Source organism: Hemitrygon akajei, unplaced genomic scaffold (assembly GCF_048418815.1).
Source record: "Hemitrygon akajei unplaced genomic scaffold, sHemAka1.3 Scf000109, whole genome shotgun sequence".
Classification (NCBI taxonomy): Eukaryota; Metazoa; Chordata; class Chondrichthyes; order Myliobatiformes; family Dasyatidae; genus Hemitrygon; species Hemitrygon akajei.
The window spans coordinates 278,718-303,652 of NW_027331995.1; the positions used below are offsets into that span (position 1 = coordinate 278,718).

The following is a 24,935-nucleotide window of genomic DNA, read 5'->3' on the forward strand; positions in this document are numbered from 1 at the left end:
TCTGCAGTTCCTTGCAGTCATGGGCAGAGTAGCAGCCATACGAAGGCGAGAAGTATCGACAAGAAGCTCAGAGACCTCGGCCTTCACCGTGTCTTGTGTAGCTGGATCCTGGACTTCCTGTCAGATCGCGCGAGTGGGCTCCCTCACCTCTGTCTCTCTGACCCCCAGCACACATACCCCACAGAGGTGTCTCCTTGCCCCCTCCTTTACTCTCTGTATATCCATGACTTGTGTCGTCACCCACAGCTCCAATCTGCTTATTAAATTTGCTGACGACACTACACTGACTGGCCTAATCTCAAATAATAACGAGACAGCCGACAGAGAAGAAGTCATCACCCCGACACAGTGGTGTCAAGAAAACAACCTCTCCCTCATTGTGTCAAAAACAAAGGAGCTGGTTGTGGATTACAGGAGGAATGGAAACATGGACCAAATTCAACATTTCCAAGTCCGTTATTGCACATTTAAATATTGATCATGACAGAACGTACTGTATATAAAATACGGTTAATGACATGTTTATAGATAATAGATTGTTACTGACAGAGAATCGTATAATCTGTGTTCCGTGTGTTATCCGAATGTACTTGCCTGTGATGCTGCCACAAGTCAATGTTTCTCTGTACCTGTACCTTCCCGTACTTGTGCACTTGGCAATAAATTCAACAGGACCTGAGAAATCTCAGTGAGATTTGATCAGTGATGATCATCTTGGCAGCTCGGTAGGTCGAATGCATGAGACAGTACACTGTTAAATGCAAACCCCTGAACAGTGTTGATGATCAGAGGGATCTCAGACTCCAAGTTCATCGCTCCTGAAAGAGACTGCACAGATTCATCGGGTGGTTAAGAAGGCAAATGGCGTGGTTGTCTTTATTAGTTGAAGCATTGAGTTCAAAAGTCGGGAAGTTGTGTTGCAGCTGTTACGTGCCTGCGGTCGTACTGTGACTGTTTCTTTAAGAGCGCCGGCGTGAGGAGGCGGGACTATGACGTCAGTCACAGGCTGACAGCGCTAACTGTGGATTAATCATGAGAGAGAGAGAGCGATCTGCAGACAGGCTGTCGGTCAGTCTGAAGAGAGAGAGTGAGAGAGAGAGAGGGGGGGAGTGAGAGGGGGGGAGAGAGAGAGAGAGAGAGAGAGAGAGAGAGAGAGAGAGAGAGAGAGAGAGAGAGAGAGAGAGAGAGAGAGTGTGTGTGTGTGTGTGTGTGTGTGTGTGTGTGAGTGGAAAAGCTGATAGCTTCAGTTTGTCGCAGCTGAGGCTTGGAACTCTCCGATGCCCAGAAGAGTGGGTTGATCATCGGTGCACAGAACCACAACGAATGTGTGGGGTTGTTACTTGTGTTAACCCTTGCCTGGGTATGTTGTGCGGTAACCCCTGATAGACGGTATTACTGTGACAGGTCACTTTCGCTGATAACTCGTTTATGGACAGATTCAACGGATAGAAATTTCGACGACGGTTATTTCGAAGTAACGGCCTTTTCTCTACGTTTCACCCTGGATTACAAATATCTCTCTCCCATCATTTATTCCGGGGATTACTGAATTTTCCTACTTTACCATCTCAAGACTCTAAGCTTTGTTCCCTCAGGCTCGATAGTTTGGGAGTTATATTTACACATAACACTGTTACCTTTCCTTTATTTGGTTAAGTTACTATAAGTAGATACTAATAAATAAGTGGTTTAACATCAAAACCAGACTCCAGTGTGAACTCTATTGCTGCTGTTTCGTTTCTAAAACGTTACAGTTCGTAACACAGCTTTATAAAACTAGTTAGGCCACATCTGGAGTATTTCATACAGTTCTGTTCGCCCCCACTCTCGGAAGGATGTCGGGGCTTTGGAGGAGACGCAGAAGAGGTTTACCACGATATTGCCTGGATTAGAGGGCATGAGCTGTAACGAGAGGTTGCACAAACTTGTGTTGTTTACTCCAGAGCGGCGCTGGCTGGGGTGAGACTGGATGGACATTTTGTAAGATTACGAGAGGAATAAATAGTGGAAAGACGATATATTTTTCCTGGGGGTGAAATGGCTAATACATTCAGGGTGAGAGGAGATGTGAATGGCAAGTTTGCTTCTTTCCAAAGAGTAATGGATAGCTGGAGTCACTGCCCGGGGGAAGGAGGAGTCACGTGATCCCATTTTCCCCTCCCATTTAACCACAGATTGGCAGCTTCTGTGCGTCGCTTCCGAGGCCCCGCCCTCCGGATGATGCACCAATCACTTTGCGCATGCTCACAGTCTACAGGCGGGTTGCGTTCTGCGGGTTCGGGTTCACTGTCTGTGGGCTGAAGATATCACTTTCCCATCGGTGAGTATTGAGACCGAACCCGAGCGGGGAGATCCGATGTTGGCCTTGAGCCCCGAAATGAGGGCCAATTACTCATTTAGTACCCAGTTATCTGGGCTCGTCAGAAATGTATTGACTTCACTGAATCTGCATTGAGCGATCCAAACCAGGAGCCCAGGCTGTCTATTTCCGCAGAATTGAAAGGGGAGTCCCGCCAACAGGTCACGTGAGCCAGTGCGCCGCAGATCTGTCCCGCCCTCCGCTTTGGGACGCACGATCACGTGGTGTGTTGCTAACAAGGTTTACAAGAATAATCTCAGGAATGATCGGCTTCATGTCTGAGGAGTATTTGATGGTTCTGGACCTGTGCTCAATGGAGTTCAGAGGGACGGTGGGAGTTGTGGACGGATGTATGGTTAAGTAAACCTACCCAATGCAGAAAAGCCTGGATACAGTGGACATGAAGAGGATGTTTCCATTATACGGAGAGTCGGTGATCTGACAGCACAGTCTCAGAATAAAGATGCTTCCCTTTAAAATTGAGGTGAGAAAATTTCTTCAGCCAAAGGAAGTCTGATTTGTGGAATTTGTTGCTGCAGAGGGTGGTTGAGGCTGCCATTTGGGTATGTTTATGACAGAGATTAATATATTGATGATTGCTAAGTAGCTTCAGGGTTACAGGAGGAAGGCAGGAATATGGTGTTGGAATGAAAATCAGCCATGGTTGAATGGTGGGGCAGACCAGATGGATCGAATCACCTAATTCTGTTTCTGTGTCTTATGTCTTACCATAACTGAATGATGGCTCCTTCTTATCCCATATCGTTTTGTGACGTGTGAGGGACAATAAAAGATTGTTCACTGAGGTCATTATATCTGCCTTCAACATTTAAATTTCAGTGAGTTTTGCTCTTAGTAACATTAAGCAACATATTTGGTTCTCCTTTCTATTGGCAATTTGCTTCATTATCTTTCATGTTAAAGTTAGTCCTGCGGTGAGAGATTTATTGGAAGAAAAACCCAACTGGAAGCAAACCACCACTGAAGACAGTGGAACATCAACAAGTGAACCTGCCTGAGGATTGAGAGCATCAACTGGAGAGAACCCATCTGATTCAGAGGATCCAGTGATTCAGTCAGGAGAAAGTTTGGTGAGTCTCATTTACTCAAACTCTGGTCCTTTAGACATTACATACCTGTAAAAGGAAGGTAGGAAATTGTTGGAGTGAGACTGAATGTGCCCAGAGGAACCAGTTATGCCTCTGTCAGATCCAGTTGCAATCACTCCAGGTCTGGTAATGTGCTTCCAGCAGCCCAGTCCTTTAAAACCACTCCCATTCTGTGGAAGTCGAATCTGGAAAAAGTCACTCAGAGACCGTATAAATACAAAGTCTTTACTCCAAGCACCTGGGGCTTACTCAGTTAGTCGCTCAAACAGGAATAGTCTATGACTGTTCCCGCCCAATCCACTAACTGACTAACAATTCCCCTTACACCACAGATATATCTGTCCAGATACCCACCACACAAGGCAGGCTGGAGCCAAAGTTATTTACTATATTACAGCCCCTTAAGATAAATTACAAAATAGTCATAATGGCTTACACACACAGAACAGACTGAAGCTGTCCTATCTCTACGCATGAGAGCACAATTCAGATAAACATCCAGAAACCCTAGCTAGCTACCCTCAAGAAGAAATATGGCTCAGCATGGCTTAGTACATCGGTTGATCATCAGCAATTTCTTTCAGAAAAACAGGCGGCTATTGTTTAAGGAAGCGTTAACCCTTTTACATACTTTACCACTTCCTCCTTTTGATCATTACATGATCAACAAAGCAGTAATTTTTTTACAGAGAAAGCATCCGTGTACAGCATTGACTTATCAATGGATAAAAACAGTGCACAACACTAATTATTACAATGATATGTACAACTATTAAGCCATAATGCAATATCATGCCTCACATATTACCAAACAGGCCTTCAAATACTACCATTTCGACCCTTCGGTGAACCTGTGTAAATCCTGCCCTACCTTTCTTGATGCTGTCAATCTCCCTGGCAGTGTGCTCGGAGAGGGATGTCATGTTAGTAGACTCATCAGGGATATAGGTGCAGCATTCTGTGTCAATAATAACACAGGTTCCCCCTTTCTCAGCTAGGATAAAATCTAAAGCCATGCGATTCTGTACGACTGTTTGCCAGATTGCAATCATTTCAGTGGATATTTCTGTTACTTGGGCCTGCATTTCTGTCAGGGCCTCTGCAGTATTGTGGCCAGCTCAAGTGCTGTAGCCAAATTGATTATCTTTGGTGGATTCCTGGCTACTCCATAGGAGAGAAAAGTGATCATCCAAAATCGCTCAGTCTCAGTTATTCCTCTCCGCTGCCGGGCACCTGCAAGTCTGATCAGGATGCATGTTTCCCAGTATAGGAAGTTCTGTTTGGTGGGAGCCTGAGATACCATCCCTGAAAACACTGACAGTCACAGTCATCTCTGACTGGATCCCAGTTCCGCATTTCTCTTCCCCGGGTGTTATTTGTGAAAGCCCAGGCTGAGAGTTCCTCACTCTGGTTGAGCGGGATTACTGACATTGGAATCATAGTTTTACTATGCCGCAGAATTTTGGCACAAACCCAGCAGGCCCCTAGATCTACCTGTTTGGCATCGGTGTGACAGAGACACAGAAATGTGTTAACATGGGGACCCCGGATGCTGGGATGATCCCTCTCAAAGACATAAACACGAACACCACTGTTACATACCTGTAACAATTTAAATGAACCAGCAGCAATAGACCACACATGGAGTCTGGTTTTGATGTTAACACCACTATCTTTATTTGTATCTACTTATAATATAACAACTTAAGCAAAACAATCAAAAGGGACCTTGGGGTTCAAATCCATACATCCCTCAAGGTTGCTGCACAGGTTGATAGGGTGGTTAAGAAGGCCTATGGTATGCTAGGCTTCATTAACAGGGGGATTGAGTTCAAGAGTAGAGAGGTCATGTTGCAACTCTACAAATCTCTGGTGAGAATGCTCTTAATGTTTAATTCTGGTCAACTCATTATAGGAAGGATGTGGACGCTATGGAGAGGGTGCAGAGGAGATTTACCAGGATGTTGCCTGGTTTGGAGAACAAGTCATATGAATCAAGGTTAGCAGAGCTGGGACTTTTCTCTTTGGAGAGTAGAAGAATGAGAGGGGACGATAGAGGTCTACAAGATTATGAGAAGCATAGACAGGGTGGATAGTCAGTATCTGTGTCCCAGGGCAGCAATTGCAAATACCAGAGGGCATATGTACAAAATTAAGGGAGGGAAGTCTAGGGGAGACATCAGTGGTATGTTTTTTTACACAGAAGGTTGTGGGTGCCTGGAATGACTTGCCGGGGATGGTGGTGGAGGCTATAACATTAGGGCTATTTAAGAGCCTCTTGGACAGGCACATGGATGAAAGAAAAATAGAGGGTTATGTGGTAGTGTGGATTTAGTACATTTTTTTAAGGGTTATATGGGTCGGCACAACATGGAAGGCTGAAGGGCCTGTACTGTGCTGTAGTGTTCTATGGTTAACAGTGTTATGTGTATACTTATGTGTAAATATAACTCCCAAACCATTGAGCTTAAGGAATACCAAGCTTAGAGTCTTAAGATGGTAAAGTATGAAAGTTCAGCTCATCTACGGAATAAATGATGAGAGAGAGATATTTGTAATCGAAGGTGAATGTCGAAAGTAGGCAATTGCTTCCAATTCCACAAGTTCCACGGTGGTAAAACAGGATAACAGTCGCCGAAGATCTTATCCGTCTTCGTTCCAAATCCACATATGAATTATCACCAAAACTAACTTATAACAGGGGTACCGTCTTCAAAGGGAACTTCCACCCAGGCAAGCGTTAACACACAGGTAGATTCCACAAGGTACTCCCAATCCAGATCCAACACACAAAGTATTACCGACAGTGATTTCCACAGAATCTCTTTCTCACAAGTGGTTACCACATAACACACCCAAATCCAGTTAAGGGTTTACAAAAGTGGTAGCCACGGGATACTCCATCAAAATCCCCATATGGATTATAGGAATTATCACCAACAGTGATTTGTCACGGGGTACCCTGTACAAGTGAATTACCACCCCCAGGCAAGGGTTACAACAAGTGGTCTTCACAGGATACTGCCAAACCTAAAGATCCACTCCAGTGGATCAAACAAAGTGACAATCACACATTCAACAGACAATAGACAATAGGTGCAGAAGTGGACCATTCAGCCCTTCGAGCCTGCACCGCCATTTTGAGATCATGGATGATCAATTCCTTATCAATTCCCAGTTCCTGCCTTGTCCCCATATCCCTTGATTCCCCTATCCATAAGATACCGATCTATCTCCTTCTTGAAAGCATCTGGAGAATTGGCCTCTACTACCTTCTGAGGCAATGCATTCCAGACCCCCCCCAACTCTCTAGGAGAAGAAGTTTTTCCCTTATTCTCAAACCATGCCCTCTGGTACTGGACTCTCCCAGCATCTGGAACATATTTCCTGCCTCTATCTTGTCCAATCCCTTAATAATCTTATATGTTTCAATCAGATCCCCTCTCAATCTCCTTAATTCCAGCGTGTACAAGCCCAGTCTCTCTAACCTCTCTGTGTAAGACAGTCCAGACATCCCAGGAATTAACCTCGTGAATCTACGCTGCACTTCCTCTACAGCCAGGATGTCCTTCCTTAACCCTGGAGACCAAAACTGTACACAATACTCCAGGTGTGGTCTCACCAGGGCTCTGTAAAAATGCAAGAGGATTTCCTTGCTCTTGTACTCAATTCCCTTTGTAATAAAGGCCAACATTCCATTAGCCTTCTTCACTGCCTGCTGCACTTGCTTATTCACCTTCAGTGACTGATGAACAAGGACTCCGAGATCTCTTTGTATTACTCCCTTACCCAACGCTATAACGTTCAGATAATAATCTGCCTTCCTGTTCTTACTCCCAAAGTGGATAACCTCACACTTATTCACATTAAACGCCATCTGCCAAGTATCTGCCCACTCATCCAGCCTATCCAAGTCACCCTGAATTCTCCTAACATCCTCATCACATGTCACACTGCCACCCAGCTTAGTATCATCAGCAAATTTGCTGATGCTATTCTCTATGCCTTCATCTAAATCGTTAACGTAAATGGTAAACAGCTGTGGTCCCAATACCGAGCCCTGTGGCACCCCACTAGTCACCACCTGCCATTCCGAGAAACACCCATTCACCGCTACCCTTTGCTTTGTTGGGCTCAGGTTATGCCCTGTGTTCGTTTGGAAGAGAGACAACCAACACCTGATTATAGTGAAACGTGGCTTTATTGCAGAATCGTAACTGGCACAGCGAGTACACAAGCATCGCTGGAGAAGGCGCGTTCTGCCTTCCCCTTACATTCTGTTCTTATTTATACCCCTTTTCCCCATTCCAACCCCTCGCTACACATATTTGGTAAGGCCGAACTTTGTTGTACATATTTGGTAATATCGGGCACTTGTGTCCTCCTTATTGGCCCGATGCCATTCACCCACGAGTTACCTGTTTCTTTTGTTTACTGAATCGCGTGACACTAGCAGTTTCGGTGTAGCGGAATCCTCAGTTTCGCTCCCTCCCTCCCTTGTACTCCTGTCTCCTAATATCACGCGAGCCACTCCTGACCTGTAGTGGCAGTCTCGAATTAACCCTAACATTAACCCTAACATTCCCTCCCTTGGCCTCCCTGAGGCCACATCCCTTACAAGCTTTTTCCGCGGCTGTCGGGATCAGGCAGGGAGGTGAGCATCCCCCGGCACTCTTTGGCGTGTCCTCCCTCTTTGCATATCCTGATTTGTCCGACCTAGGGTCACAAAATATGGGTAGGGGTTCCCTAAACATCAGCAATTTTTACAAGTAGCATGCAACATTTCAGAAGACTTATTCAAAAGCAACTCTCAATTTCCCCCTTTGCATGGCCCATTCCAGTCCGTGTTTTCCCATAGTGCGTCCGTTTCCGGGAGGGCCGTGTCCTCCCTCTCCACCGGGAACAAGGGTGCCTGGTACGCCGGTGGAGGTCCATCCTTTCCGGTCAAGGCTCGATCTATAGTTCGGACGACTAGGGTCCTGATACAGGGTATGCAACAACAACCACACGTGAAAAAGATAGCAATTGAAATAGACAGTCCCAGAGCCAACTGTCCCAGGAACGCTCCCCACTTACCCAAGGTCTTATTCAGCCAATCTACCACTGGGTTGTTTACCCCGGACTGCTCTTTCAGCTCGTTGGCCAACGCCCGGAGTTCTATCAGGCTCCTGGTCAGCTTTCCGTCTGGTCCACCCCATTCCCCACCAAACATCATCCCAAGAGGCACACCACTGCCCTCCCGCCGTTCGTTTATTGGGATAGATGGGTGGATACCCTAGTCCGAGTGCCGCAAAGGGATACATGTAGACTTCGTATCCTTTCCATCCGGCTTCTGAACCTCCCCAGCAGTCAATCACATCACAAAGGTTAAATAGAAAAACTTTATCCCTCTTTGGGTCGGCGTCTAATATCACTCTGGCCCCGCAGGGGTCCGGCGCTCCCTGAACGAGACGTCCCAGGAGAAAATGATGCCAGTTATTGTCCCCCTCCCTTCTTACCTTTTAATGCCCTGTTGGAGACCTCGGTGACAGGGTATGGACCATGCCACCGTTTTTCGTTCCAGGTGAGCTTCCCCGGGCCTCGGAGGAACACTTCCACTCCTACCTTGATGGTGTCCGACCCCTGCGGCTGCTCACTGTTAGATTATTGAACTCGCACAGTTATCAATTTTACCATATTTCTAAAAACTCTCATATACTCTGTTACTCAACACGCAAATGTCTGAGTTTTGGTAACTTGAAGTTGAAGTGCTCCATGGCTCCCTAGTAAACGGAGAGGATCAAATGTGGGACAATCGCCTTTTAAAACCTGACCTTCGCGTGGGAGATTTCTCCTCTTAACAACCAGTCTAAGGTAGGCGCCGTCAGTATCTCCGTGCACTACGGTGTACCGCGTAACTTTTCTCCTCCTCAATTCTGAGACTTTTATGCCCTTCGTGGGCGGCGGGGTTCTCAACTCCCCTCACTCAGAAGACTTTTCCACGGGCGGAGGATCCTGCTAAAACGGATAAGAAAAAGTAAGTACTTACCAGTCACGATTCCGCACCTGGAATGAACTTTCCCAAGGTAATTTGGGGTTGGTGAGGTTCCGTCAGCAGACAAGATCTAACTCAGTAATTTAACTATCTAGTGGAAGTCTTCGATATAACAGGCACTTCCTGACCTTAATCGAGGTGCGGCCGCAAGTTGTCTGCCGTCGGACCCGCCAGCCTGTGTTGTCTCTTCCCTCCCCACGTCGGGGTCACCAATTGCTGGGCTCAGGTTATGCCCTGTGGTCGTTTGGAAGAGAGACAACCAACACCTGATTATAGTGAAACGTGGCTTTATCGCAGAATCGTAACTGGCACAGCGAGTACACAAGCATCGCTGGAGAAGGCGCGTTCTGCCTTCCCCTTACATTCTGCTCTTATTTATACCCCTTTTCCCCATTCCAACCCCTCGCTACACATATTTGGTAAGGCCGAACTTTGTTGTACATATTTGGTAATATCGGGCACTTGTGTCCTCCTTATTGGCCCGATGCCATTCACCCACGAGTTACCTGTTTCTTTTGTTTACTGAATCGCGTGACACTAGCAGTTTCGGTGCAGCAGAATCCTCAGTTTCGCTTCCTCCCTCCCTTGTACTCCTGTCTCCTAATATCACGCGAGCCACTCCTGACCTGTAGTGGCAGTCTCGAATTAACCCTAACATTAACCCTAACACTTGCTATCTGCCAACCAGTTTTCTATCCATGTCAATGCCTTCCCCCCGATGCCCTGAGCTTTGATTTTATCCACCAATCTTCTATGTGGGACCTTATCAAATGCCTTCTGAAAATCGAGGTACACTACATCCACTGGATCTCCCCCGTCTAACTTCCTGGTTACATCCTCGAAAAACTCCAACAGATTAGTCAAGCATGATTTACCCTTGGTAAATCCATGCTTGCTTGGCCCAATCCTATCACTGCTATCTAGATATGCCTCTATTTCATCCTTAATAATGGACTCTAGCATCTCTCCCACCACCGATGTCAGGCTGACAGGTCGAGAGTTCTCTGTTTTCTCCCTCCCTCCTTTCTTAAAAAGTGGGATAACATTAGCCATTCTCCAATCCTCAGGAACTGACCCTGAATCTTAGGAACATTGGAAAATGATTACCAATGCATCCGCAATTTCCAGAGCCACCTTCTTAGTACCCTAGGGTGCAGACCATCTGGACCTGGGGATTTGTCAGCCTTCAGTCCCATCAGTCTACTCATCACCGTTTCCTTCCAAATGTCAATCTGTTTCATTTCCTCTGTTACCCTATGTCCTTGGCCCATCCAGACATCTGGGAGATTGCTTGTGTCTTCCTTAGTGAAAACAGATCTAAAGTACTCATTAAATTCTTCTGCCATTTCTCTGTTTCCCATAACAATTTCACCCAATTCATTCTTCAGGGGCCCAACATTGTTCTTAAATATCTTCTTTCTCTTCACATACCTAAAAAAAGCTTTTGCTATCTTCCTTTATATTCCTGGCTAGCTTGCGTTCGTACCTCATTTTTTCTCCCCGTATTGTCTTTTTAGTTAAGTTCTGTTGTTCCTTAAAAATTTCCCGATCATCTGTCCACCCACTCACCTTAGCTCTGTCATATTTCCTTTTTTTTAATGCTATGCAGTCTCTGACTTCCTTTGTCAACCACTGAGGCCCCTTTTCCCCCCTTTGAATCCTTCCTTCACTGGGGGATGAACTGATTTTGCACCTTGTGCATTATTCCCAAGAATACCTGCCATTGTTATTCCACTGTCTTTTCTGCTAGGCTATCCATCCAGTCAACTTTGGCCAGCTCCTCCCTCATGGCTCCATGGTTTCCCCTGTTCATCTGCAACACTGACACCTCCGAGCTGCCCTTATCCTTCTCAAATTGCAGATAAAAGCTTATCATATTGTGATCACTACCTCCTAATGGCTCCTTTTCTGCGAGATCGCTTATCAAATCCTGTTCATTACATAACACTAAATCCAGAATAGTCTTGTCCCTGGTCGGCTCTGGTACAAGCTGTTCCAAGAATGCATCCCGTAGGCACTCTACAAACTCCCTATCCTGTGGTCCAGCACCAACCTGATTCTCCCAGTTCACCTGCATGTTGAAATCCCCCATAACTACTGCGACATTAGCTTTGCCACATGCACGTATACCCTTGTACATTCATTTCCCAGGTCTGATCTCCCTGCAGCCATGTCTCCGTTATCCCAGCAACATCATAGTTACCCATTCGCACCTGAGCTTCAAGCTCATCCGCCTTATTCCTGACACTTCGTGCATTCAGATATAGAATTTTTAACCCATTTCTCCTCTCTCTGTTTGAATCGCTGCCTATTGTGCTTAACCCAGCTCCCTGAACTCCCATCGGGCTATACGCCCCTAGAATTTTGTTGTCCTTCCTACATTTACTTATTCTTGCAACACATTTAACTCCATGTTCAGTCAGACCATCCCTCTCTACACGAGTCCTCCTTATCACTTGTTCCGCCCCACCTTCCTCTACTACACACTTAATATTCCGGAACCGTGTAGTCCCCACCTGTCCTTTATTCATCCTCTCGCTATCCTCTCTCACATTCTGGATCCCCGCCCATTGCAAATTTAGTTTAAACCCCCCCCCAAGAAGCTCTAGCAAACTTCCCTGCAAGAATGTTAGTACCGCTCCAGTTCAGGTGTAAACCGTCCCTTCGGAACAGATCCCACCTTCCCTGGAATAAGGCCCAATTATCCACAAACCTGAATCCCTCCCTCCTGCACCATCCTCTCAGCCACGTATTAATTTTTATAATCCTCCTGTTCCTTGCCTCACTCGCACGTGGCACAGGTAGCAATCCTGAGATTGTTACCCTGGAGGTCCTGCTCTTCAGCTTCACACCTAACTCCCTGAACTCCCTACGCAGGACCCCCTCACTCATCCTACCCACGTCATTGGTCCCTACATGGACCACAACATTTAGATCCTTGCCCTCCCTCTTGAGAATAAACTGCACCCGATCTGAGATGTCTCGGACCCCGGCACCAGGGAAGCAACATACCATCCGAGACTCCCGATCTTCCCCACAAAATCTCCTGTCCGCCCCCCTGACTATAGAACCCCCTATCACTACTGCTCTCTTCTCTTCCCTCCTCCCCTTCCTAGTCGCGGGTCCAACTTCAGTGCCAGAGACAGGACCACTGCAGCTTGTTCCTGGTAGGTCATCCCCACCAACAGTATCCAAAACGGTATACTTATTTTTGATTGGAACGGCCACAGGGGTGCTTTTCTCTCTCTGTCTGCTCCCCCTGCCTCTCTTGACTGTCACCCATTTGCCTACCTCCTGTCTTTTCGGTGTGACTGCCTCCCGATAACTCTTATCTATCTCTGCCTCTGCCTCCCGAATGATCCGTAGTTTATCCAGCTCCTGCTCCAATTCCCTAACTCGGTCTGATAGGAGCTGCAGCTGGATGCACCTATTGCAGGTGTGGTCATCAGGGACAACTGTGTTGACCCTGACCTCCCACATACTGCATACGGAGCACACCACTGCTCTAACTGTCTCCCCCATTACCTGATCCTAGATTAGTCAGAATAAATGAAAAGCAGGCTTCTTGCCGAAGTCCTCTTGCGCCGAAGCCCGCTGAGCCAAAGCCCAGCACTCTGCTCCTGCGCACTCCGCTGCCCGCTCCTGAAAGTGGGTCGCTTTTTAAAGCCCGCGCTCGCCGCTGACGTCACCCGCGCTCACGCAGCTTTACCTTCCTCCTCAGGTATTTTCCAGGTATCTGCTGGATCTATAATCAACCCACCCTTGTGGGCACAGGAGAGTTCAAACAGCAAACTTCGGCCACTAGGTCCTTTGTTTCGAACCTTCCATCTTCTTTCTTTCTCTCCATCTGACTGTCTGTCTCTGACTGTCCTTGCTTAAATAAAGCAAACTGCGAGCTATGTAAACACAAGCTGTGAGCAAGTGTAAGCACGCTGCAGAGTCAAATAGTTCCACCCCTCCCTCTCTCTCAGTAAGAATCAAACAGGAGCCGAGAAAGCCGGCGGCTGACGTCACTCAGGCACTCTCTGAGTGACAAGAAACCTGGAGGTTCATCACACCACGATCAACCAATACTTTTTCCTTTAGTCCGAGAGAGTCCTTCTACTCAGTTCCTTCAGTAACACGATTGTAGTCTGTTTGATGTATCCACCGAGATTAACCCTTCAGTCTCAGAGCCGTGGAGTGGTCAGTAACACCTAATATGGTCCTCTCCACCGAGGTCTGATTTTCCCTCAATCCCAGTTCTTGGTCAGGACAAAATTCCCAGGTTCTAGTGTGGGATAGTCACTCCTCTCTGTGGGGTGGTTCTCTTCCTTGTAAGCCTGTAGTACCTGTGAATGTAATGTTTGGAAAATTTTGTTTAGTTGGCATATGTATTTCATCTCTTCCCCGAGGGTATGCATATCCAATTTACCTGGTAGACTTTCTGGGAACAATGTTACACAAGGTCTTGGTCCACAGGATGTCCTCATGGGCCGTCCATAAATGATTTCAGCTGGTGACAACACTGTTTTCCCCTGTGGGGTGACCCTCATGTAGAATAGGTCTAACAGTGGGACCTTCATCCACGCGAGTCCAGTCTCCGCTGTTAGTTTGGCCAATTTACTCTTCAGAGTGCCATTGACACTTTCCACTAAGCCAGCGGCCCGTGGGTGGTGTACACAGTGGAAATGTTGCTTGATAGCTAGTTTGTTACACACCCCTTCGCTTGCTTTCGCCACAAAGTGTGGGCCATTGTCAGAGCTCAGCATCTCTGGCAGGCCGTACCTGGGAATTATATCCCGTAATAATACCTTCACAACAGTCTTAACAGTATTATTGGTAGTTGGAATAGCTTCAATCCATCTATTAAGTGCATCTATAATAACTAAGCAGTATCTATAGCAATGTACTCTAGGCAATTCAGTAACATCAACTTGTAGACACGAAAATGGTCAAGGGAGTCGTACCCGGTGTGCAGGGTGCAGGTTAACAACCATTCCCTCCTTTTCCAGGTGTGTGAATAATTGACCAATATAGGTAAAAACTGTGTAGGAACACAAACCAGTCCCGCTGGGGTGATCCAGAAACCTCGGTCGGGGTCTTTCTGGCACCCCACCTGGAACTACAGCTTGCACTCCTCCTCAGAGGCGTCCCCCTGAAAAGTACGTACCTCCCACATGTCTGGCAAACTCGTTCTGCTTGAGTCATGGAGGATTGCTTGATGGGGACCCGAGGAGACTACAACTATCGAGGATTGTGCAGCACTTTTCGCTGTCTAATCTGCTGAAGCATTGAGTTTAGTGACCTGGTTGGCCATGCGGGTGTGGGCTGCACATTTAATAATAGCCAAAACTCGAGGTAGCTGTTGAGCGGTGAGTAAGTTGTTTACAAAGGAGGCATTACTAATGGGGTGGCCAGAGCAAGTCAGGAATCCCCATGTTCCCAGAGAGCCCGGTAGTCATGTACAACTCCAAATGCATAACGGGAGTCCGTGTAATTGTTCGCACTTTTAACTGTTGCTAGGATACAGGCACAAGTCAGAGCAAACAGCTCAGCCTTCTGGACGAGACAGCTGCTTCAAAAGAGGCCTGCTCAATTACTTCACTGTCACTATCGCATCACCAGAATATTGTTTCCCTGCTGGATCCACAAAAGGGCTTCCATTCTCATAAAACATTGCCTCGTGCTTGAGGGGATATTGCAGAGTGGATGGGAGAGTCTGTCCTTCTTTCATGGTGATCCAGACGGGGGGCAGTTTTAGAAATTAACAAGCAAGGCCAATTTCATGGCCTGAGATTGCCCAGAGATGGGGTACAGCCTCTTGGGTTCGGTCAATATTAAAAGAGTGTCTTACCAGATGTCCTGTCTTCACCTGAGTCCTTCCAGTATCAGAGTTGGCATGCGGCCAAGTCTGGCCAGCCTCCCTTGGTGCTGGAGGCTTGTTTCATCAGGGTGTAGGCAAGGAACCCTAGGCTCTTTGGCTTGAACCCAAGGCAAACCCTCACGGTGGTATGGGGAACCACCTGTCCTGTCTGTCGCCAAAGGAAATCCGGAACTTCGGCCAGTAATGCACTGTTCTCTCTTCCTTTAACCTCTCTAATGTGACTGGGAACTTTGTCCCTAGAGGGGTGCATAATACTGGCTTTTGTCAATCCCCCTGGAATTCCACCTGTAGTGGCTGTGTATGTGAATACGTGCGTTCCGTGCCTTCGAACCCAGACAGAGTGATTGTCGTGTTTGATAGCTGGAATCCATTTTCCAATATTATTTCCTGATTGAGAGTGGTTGTGGTTGCCGGCATATCAATCATAAATGGAATTGGAATTCCAGCAACTTGCAATATTACATTGGGCTCTTCCTGAGGGGTGGTACTCACGGCAGGAAGCATCCTTGCTTGTTAATTTGAAAATGGGTTGTTGCCCCACCTGTCCCTTGGTAGGTTTTTGTTCCCATTTCTGATCCCCAGATATAGCCCTCTCACATCCTTCTTCCCACTGAACATCTTCTCCTTTAATATTAGTTCCTTTCAGGGTTGATTGGGATTTGATAGTCAGGTCCCAACAAGATGTCAAAGCTCGTCACATTCGATTTTGGTCATTGTTAGGCCAATCCATATTATTTGTTTAATCATGTTGGCTAACTTAGTTGGTAAGTATTGGAGCAGTAGGGAGTTAAACTGGGGAGGCAGATTCCCATCTTTACAGGCTTGGTCAGAAGTTGTTCAGTCCTCAGATGGAGTCAGCAATCAAATTGCTGAGCATGGTGTGATGAATGTGCTGAGCTGTGTATATTACAATGCAAGAAGCATCGTAGGAAAGCCAGATGAGCTCAGGACAGGGAATTACAATATTGTAGCCATTATTGGGACATTGTTGCACCCAATAGTCTGAGGGATTTAGAGGAACAAATTTTTAGAGAGATCGCAGACCATGCCAAGAAACAAAGGTTGATACAGTAAGTGAATTTAACTTTCCATATATTGACTAGGACTCCCATAATATAAAAGGACTAGATGGGGTAAAGTTTGTCAAATGTGCCCTTAATCAGTGCGTAATCCCGACGTAGAAGTGTGCAATAAGCTGTTAGGACATGATCCAGGGCTGATGACAAAAATTAGTGATCATAATGCCATGAGATTCAAAAGTAAATATGGAAAAAGAGAGGTCTGGACCACGGGTTGAGATTCTAAATTGGAGAAAGGTCAATTTTGATGTTATCAGAAAGGATCTGACAAATCTGGTTTGGGACGGCTGTTTTCTGGCAAAGGAGTACTTGGTAAGTGGGAGGCCTTCAGAAGTGAAATTTTGAGGGTGTAGAGTTTGTATGTGCCTGTCAAAATAAAAGTTGAAAGGTACCTGGTGCAGGGAGCCTTGCTTTTCAAGAGATATTGAGGCCCCGGATATTTTATTCTTCTGAATGTCTCAGACTGTTGGGTGCTACCAAGACTCATTAATGACTAAAAATCATAATTCCATGCGAGCTCATCTGACTTTTTACTTAGTCGTCTTCTGTTGGTTTCTAAAAGCTTCTCAATAGTTTTTGCTCTTTTGTTTGCTCTCTCTTTGGTCTTTATGTTTGTTTTGGCTTCTCATTTCAGCCATGGTTGTGTCATCCTGCCTTTCCAATACTTCCATTTCTTTGGGATGTATCGATCACTCAGCTCCTGTATTGCTCCCAGAAACTCCAGTCATTGCTGCTCTGTTGTCACTCCTACCTTTCCCTTCCAAACAAGTTTGGCCAGCTTCTCTGTCATAGAAACATGGAGAAGTTCAGTACAGAAACAGGCTGTTTAGCCCACCTAGTCAATGCTGAGAACACATTTAAGCTGTCTAATGCAACTACTTGCACAGGGACAATCACCCTTCATGACCCTACCATCCAAGTACCTATCAAACTTCTCTTATTGTTGAAACTGGTCTTATATTCACCACTTTTGCTGGCGTCTCATTCCACAGTCTCACGACCATTTCATTAAAGAGCTTTCCCAAATGTTCCCGTTAAATTTTCACCTTCCCCACTTACCCATGACCTCTGGTTGTCATCCTACCCAACCTCAGTGGAAAAAGCTGTTTGCATTTACCCTCTCTATACCCTCATAATTCTAACAGATCCTCAAAGCAATGTATAATTTACTTTCTGATCTTTAGACCCTTTTTAGGTCTATAAAGTGATGAGGGGCATTGATCGTGTGGATAGCCAGAGGTTTTCCCCCCAGGTTTGAAATGGCTAACACGGGGGGACATAGTTTTAAGGTGCTTGGAAATAGTTACTGAGTGGATGGCAAGGGTAAGTTTTTTACCTAGAAAATAGTGTGTGCATGTAATCCACTGCCAGCAGTGGTGGTTGAGGTAGATACAATAGGGTTTTTTAACAGCCTCTTAGATAGGCACATGGAGCTTAGAGAAATAGAGGGCTCTGTGCTAGGGAAATTCTAGGCAGTTTCTAGAGTAAGTTATGTGGTTGGCACAACATTGTAGGCTGAATGGCCTGGAATATGATGTAGATTTCTATGCTCAATGTTCTATGTTGAACAGTGAAATAACATCTCTTCTTTAATCTGTACAGGGTCCACAATTTTAATGTGGCTTTTTCACACTCCAATAGAACCTTTGTCCATCTCCTGAGTAAATAGAGATGAAAACATATTTAAGATCTCCCCCATCTGCTTTGGTTCCACACGTGGATTGCCATTCTGGTCTTCCAGAGAACCAACTTTGTGCCTTACAATCCTTTTGCTCTTAATCTATCTCTGGAATCCCTGAGGATTATCCTTCATCTTTTCTGCAATGGCAACCTCATGCCTGCTTTTAGCCATCCTGATTTATCTCTTCTGTGTTCTCTTGTATATTTTATACTTCATAAGAACCTGCCTGCCTATCCCTGTTATGAAACTCCATTTTGTGCTTCACCAGGGTCTCAATATCTCTTGAAATCCAAGGTTCCCTGCAGTTTCTATCTTTACCTTTTATTCTGACAAGCACATACCCGCTTTGTACTTTCAAAATTTCGCTTTGAAGGCCTCCCACTTACCAAGCAAACCTTTGCCATAAAGCAGCCTGTCCCAGTCCACAGTTGACAGATCCTACTATCTTAATTCCAGGTGTTGATCCATTCCCTGAACACATCCACCTTTCCTATCATGCTCCTTGCATTGAGATATACAGGGCTCAGCATATACACTGCACCATGCTCAACGTTTTTCATTCCTGACCTTGTCTGAGGTCTGAACAACACCTGTCTCCACAACCCCTCCACTATCTGTTCTGTTATTCAGGCATCCATTCCCCCTGAGACGTTAGTTTAACCCCCCTTACCCCCACCCCCCACCATGCAGCTCTATCACCCCTTTTGTTTTCATCTCCCAGTTCAATAAAAAGGAGGTGCATACAGGCAGATAGGAACAAATGGGCTACTTATGAGATACAGGAAATTCAAGTGAACTCTGATGAAAGAAGGCATGAGGTTGCCCCAGCAGACAAGGTGAAGGAGAATCCTCATGGATTCTCCAGATATGTTAAGTGCAAAAAGATTGCAAGGGAAAAATATAATCCTTTACAAAATCAGAATGGTAATCCATATGAGGAGACAAAATAGATGGGGGAGATTTTTTCTGCATTCGTATTTACTCAGGAGGTGGATACAGAGTCTATAGAAGTGAGGCAAAGCAGCATCAAGTTCATGGACACTGTACAGATTACAGAGGTGGAGGTGTTTGCCGTCTGAAGGCAAATTGCCATGGATAAATCCCCAGGGCCTGACAAATTGTTCCCTGGGACCCTTTGGAAGACAAGTGCAGAAGTTGTCGGGGCCCAAGCACAGATATTTAAATCATCCTTAGTGACAGGTGAGGTAGTGGAGGATTGGAGGACAACCAATGTTGTTCCGCTGTTCAAGAAAGGCTCTAAAAATAAACTAAGAAATTGTACATTGGTGTGCTTGACATCAGTAGGGGGAAAGTTATTGGAACTTATGTGCAGGAACCGGATATATAAGTATTTGGATAGATGTGAATTGATTAAGGATAGACAACATGGCTTTGTGCTTGGTAGTTCATGGCTCACCAATCTTATAGAGTTTCTCGAGGAAGTTATCAGGAAAGTGGATGAAGGCAAGGCAGTGGATGTTGTCTACATGGACTTCGGCAAGGCACTTGACAAAGTCTCATATGGGAGGTTGGTCAAGAAGGTTCAGTCACTCAGCATTCAAGATGAGATAGTAAATTGGACGAGACACTGGCTTTGGGAGAAGCCAGAGTGTGGTAGCAGATGATTGCCTCTCTGACTGGAGGCCTGTGACTAGTTGTGTGTCATAGGGATCAGTGCTTGATCTGTTGTTGTTTGTCATCTATATCAGTAATCTGGATGATAGTGTGGTTAACTGGATCAGTAGATTTGTGGATGACACCAAGATTGGGGTGTAGTGGACAGCGAGGGAGACTATCATGGCTTACAGTGCGATCTGGACCAGCTGGAAAAATGGTTTGAGAAATGGAAAATGGAATTTAATGCAGACAAGTGTGAGGTGTTGCACTTTGGTAGGACCTACCAGTGTAGGTATTACACAGTGACTGGTTGGGCACTGAGGAGTGTTTTAGAGGAAAGGGACCTGGGAATACAAGTCTGTAATTCACTGAAAGTGGTATCACAGTTAGATAGAGACGGAAAGAAAGATTTCAGCCCATTGGCCTTCATGAACCAAAGCACTGACAACAGTAGATAGATGAAAGTTGTAAAAGAGGTTCCGAGAGTTCAGAGAAAATTTACAAGGATTTTGCCAGGTCTGGAGGACTTGGGTTACGAGGAAAAATTGAACAGGTTAGGACTTTATTCCTTGGAATGTAGAAGATTGAGGGGAGATTTGATAGTGATAGAAGGGCATAGATAAAATGCAAGCTGGCTTTAACCACGGAGATGGTGTGGAACTACAACCAGAGGCCATGGGTTAAGGGTGAAAGGTGAAATGTTAAGGGGAACATGAGGGGAAACTTCTTCACACAGATGGTCATCTGTGTGCAAAATGAGCAGCCAACACAAATGGTGAATGCGAGCTGGATTTCAACATTTAAGGAGTTTTGTGTAGGGACCTGAATGGTAGGGGTGTGAGAGTGGGGAGTTTAAATAGTTTAGCACAAGCTATATAGCCCAAAGGGCCTGTTTCTTTGTTGGTACTTTTCTGCAAGAGCCTTTAACAGCTGTGCGGACCAACCATTCATCTCAGCAAGAAATTTTTATAAGGCATTAAAACTGTGGCACTTTAAGTTAATAATACATATAAGAAAATCCCAGCTGCACGTCAAGAAAGACTATTTGCGTGAGAATTTTTCAGTTACTGTGTGGCCAGGCACCCATGCAGCTCAGCAGGGACAGGGAATAATACCAATGGAGGGAGCCAAACTGAGCCAAGGCACAAATTGGAGACCGCAGAAATGCCCCATTCCTATAGAAACAAGAAGGGCATCAGAGAATTGATGGTCATTCCAGATACCAGCACTGTGCCCAGTTAGAAGATGATTTCTCTGTCCAACTTGGGTGGAACCTCACTGTAACAGTGTGATGCTGGATCAGACCTTGACAACTCAAGTAATCTCATCCGAAGTGTTGTCCTACACCCAGTGATGGATTTTGTAAATCTCTTTACAGGTTAAAAATCAGAAGGAATTTGTCTCCCGGAAGCTCAGACATGGCACACCAGTTTTGCTGTCTCTGTCTAGATATTTAAGAAGTGAAGCAAGGGGTCCAATCGACCATCCTACCTGATCAGACTACGGGGCAGGATTCACTCAGTCATTTGACCAACTGGCACGCCCGTCATTTTACACAGGGGAGAGCCCATTCTTCTGCTCAGACATTGGGAATGGATTCAGACAGTCATCTCAACTGAAGGTACATCAGCAAGTTCACACTGGGCAAGGTCATTCACCTGTTCTGTGTGTAAGAAAGCATTTAGTCTGTCAACCCACCTGTGGACCCACCAGTCAGAAGCTGGTCATCTGCTGAATTTCTGGGAAAGGATTCACTCGGTCATCTGACCTGATGGCACACAAGCGAGTTCACACTGGGGAGAAGCCATTCACCTGCTCAGAATGTGGGAAGGGATTCACTCGGTCATTTGACCTAATGGCTCACCAGCAAGTTCACACCGGAGAGCGGCCGTTTACCTGCTCAGACTGTGGGAAGGGATTCACTTTGGCATCGAAACTAGTGAGACACCAGCAAGTTCACACTGGGGAGAAGCCATTCACCTGCTCAGTCTGCGGGAGGGGATTTACTCAGTCATCCCACCTACAGAGACACCAGCGTGTTCACACTGGAGAGAAGCCATTCACCTGCTCAGAATGTGGGAAGAGATTCACTCGGTTATCCAGCCTGCAGTGTCATCAGCATGTTCACACTGGGGAGAAGCCATTCATCTGCTCAGACTGTGGGAAGGGATTCACTCGGTCATTTGACCTAATGGCTCACCAGCAAGTTCACACCGGAGAGCGGCCGTTTACCTGCTCAGACTGTGGGAAGGGATTCACTTTGGCATCGAAACTAGTGAGACACCAGCAAGTTCACACTGGGGAGAAGCCATTCACCTGCTCAGTCTGCGGGAGGGGATTTACTCAGTCATCCCACCTACAGAGACACCAGCGTGTTCACACTGGAGAGAAGCCATTCACCTGCTCAGAATGTGGGAAGAGATTCACTCGGTTATCCAGCCTGCAGTGTCATCAGCATGTTCACACTGGGGAGAAGCCGTTCATCTGCTCAGACTGTGGGAAGGGATTCACTCGGTCATTTGACCTAATGGCTCACCAGCAAGTTCACACCGGGGAGCGGCCGTTTACCTGCTCAGACTGCGGGAGGGGATTTACTCAGTCATCCCACCTACAGAGACACCAGCGTGTTCACACTGGAGAGAAGCCATTTACCTGCTCAGAATGTGGGAAGAGATTCACTGATTCATCCACCCTACAGAGTCACCAGAAAGTTCACACTGGAGAGAAGCCATTCACCTGCTCAGAATGTGGGAAGAGATTCACTGATTCATCCACCCTACAGAGTCACCAGAAAGTTCACACTGGGGAGAAGCCATTCACCTGCTCAGTCTGTGGGAAGGGATTCACTCGGTCATCCCACCTACTGACACACCAGCGAGTTCACACTGGGGAGAAGCCATTCACCTGCTCAGTCTGTGGGAAGAAATTCACTTCGTCATCCAACCTGCAGAGACATCAGTCAGTTCACACCGGGGAGAAACCGTTCACCTGCTCAGTCTGTGGGAAGGGATTCACTCAATCATCTAAACTGAAGGTGCATCATCGAGTTCACACTGGGGAGAAACCGTTCACCTGCTCAGTCTGTGGGAAGGGATTCACTCGGTCATTTCACCTACTGACACACCAGCGAGTTCACACTGGGGAGAAGCCATTCACCTGCTCAGTCTGTGGGAAGAGATTCACTGATTCATCCAACCTGCAGAGACATCAGTCAGTTCACACCGGGGAGAAACCGTTCACCTGCTCAGTCTGTGGGAAGGGATTCACTCAATCATCTAAACTGAAGGTACATCAGCGAGTTCACACTGGGGAGAAACAGTTCACCTGCTCAGTCTGTGGGAAGGGATTCACTCAGTCCTCCACCCTACAGAAACACCAGTCAGTTCACACATTCTGAACTATTCACCTGCACAGAATGTTGGAAAGGATTCATTCAGTCATCCCAACTACTGGCACACCAGTCAGTTCACGTTCTTATTAATTCCTTGCTTTTGCTTGCTGAGGACATTCATTTTAAGAGAGAGAGTGATTAAGAAGGCAAATCAGTCGGGCTTGCAGCTTGTTTACATCGCTCAAAGCTTGTTTGGTTTTAACCGAGGACTCACACTCAGAGTCAGGCTGAGAAGACGGAGGAAAAATGGAAGGATCGAAACCAGGGAACTAGTGGCCAAGGGTCACTGTTTAGAGCTTTCCTATGCCCACAAAGGTGGGTTAAGTGTTGATTCACCATACATCGAATGTGTGGTTATCACCTCATTTGATCCATAGGTGTGGATCGGATTTGGGGTATCCTGTGAAGACTACTTATGTGTTAACGCTTGGCTGGGTGTGGTGTGATAATTCACTTGAAGGCGATACCCCTTGTGACAAGTCACTTTCGGTGATAATTCGTATGTGGATTTGAAACGATGAAGCATAAAATCTACAGCAACTGTTCTCTCGTTTCACCACAATGGAACCTTTGGAATTCGACGTAATTGCCTTCTCTCGACATTTACCCTGGATTACAAATATCTCTCTTTCATCACCTATTCCGTGCATGAACTGAACTTCCAGACTTTACCATCTCAAGACTCTAAGCCTTGTTTTCCCCGAGCTCAATAGTTTGGGAGTTATATTTTGTTACACCTGTGCCCCAACTCTGAGGGGCTGAAGGGTACAAAGTAGCCCCCACCTTTTTGAGAATCGCAAGATCGCTATTAATTCAGGTCAGGAGACGCAGGAAATGAGAGAAAGACACGCAGAGTCCACATGTGGTTTGGAACGTCCTGGCCCCTCAGCGATACGAAGCCACGGGAAACGGCCATTGTCTCTTGGAGACGGAATTGTGTATTGAGTACTGTACTATTTATTTGAAGCCCTCAGGGAATGAGCCGAGGGGGCTGGCTGAGGGATTGCATCATCCCAACCTGATTGACATCTGAGACCCCGTGAGTAAGCATAAAATAGGGTCTGGGGAACAACCCCTTTAGAGGCACCAGGAGAAACGATAGAAATCCCGTGACAGCATTTAATAGCGACTGCCGGTGGTGACACGTGTGTGTGTCCATCCTTGCCCGGATGATGAGTTTTCCACGGAACGGCTTAGCTAAAGGACCGACTACAAAAACGGAACTCTCGAAGGATCGACATCATAAAAAGGAAAGCAGGCAAGTTTAAAACATCTGTCTCTCTTGACTCCAACAAAAGGCTGCAGCCTGCATGAACTTGAGTGACTTTTATATTTCCATCGGACAATACATTATCCCCTACACAACGATAGAGTTATTTCTTATTGATAATTATTATACCCGTGCTTTTAGATTTAGCATTGACAACGTATATTATGTATGTTTGCATTGATATTATTTTTGTGTATTTTTATCAATAAATACTGTTAAAAATAGTACCATCAGACTTCAATGGACCTTTCTATCTTTGCTGGTAAGTGACCCAGTTATGGGGTACGTAACAATTTACACACACATATATACACATAAAACTGTTAACTTTTGCTAGTATCTTGCTTAATTTACTTTGTTGTAAGTAGATACTAATAAAGATAGTGGTTTTAACATCAAAACTAGACTCCAGTAGTCTATTGTTCCTGGTTAATTTCTAAAACTTTAGTTTCTAAATTTTTATTCATAACAAAATTGGGGCCTGCATCTGGGATATGAACAAATTTGAGGGCGTGTTGATTAATTAATT

General features: G+C 45.9%; 1 protein-coding gene across 1 annotated transcript in view; it reads left to right on the forward strand.

The window, feature by feature from the left end:
* Positions 1 to 2,286: 2,286 nt before the first annotated feature.
* LOC140723322 (uncharacterized) overlaps positions 2,287 to 24,935 on the forward strand; it is a 51,711-nt gene continuing 29,062 nt past the window's right edge. Inside the window, 3 exon segments of the mRNA XM_073037921.1 lie at positions 2,287 to 2,843; positions 3,284 to 3,450; positions 21,124 to 23,112. Coding sequence (XP_072894022.1) covers positions 21,517 to 23,112 — 1,596 coding nt within the window. The 5' untranslated portion in view covers positions 2,287 to 2,843; positions 3,284 to 3,450; positions 21,124 to 21,516.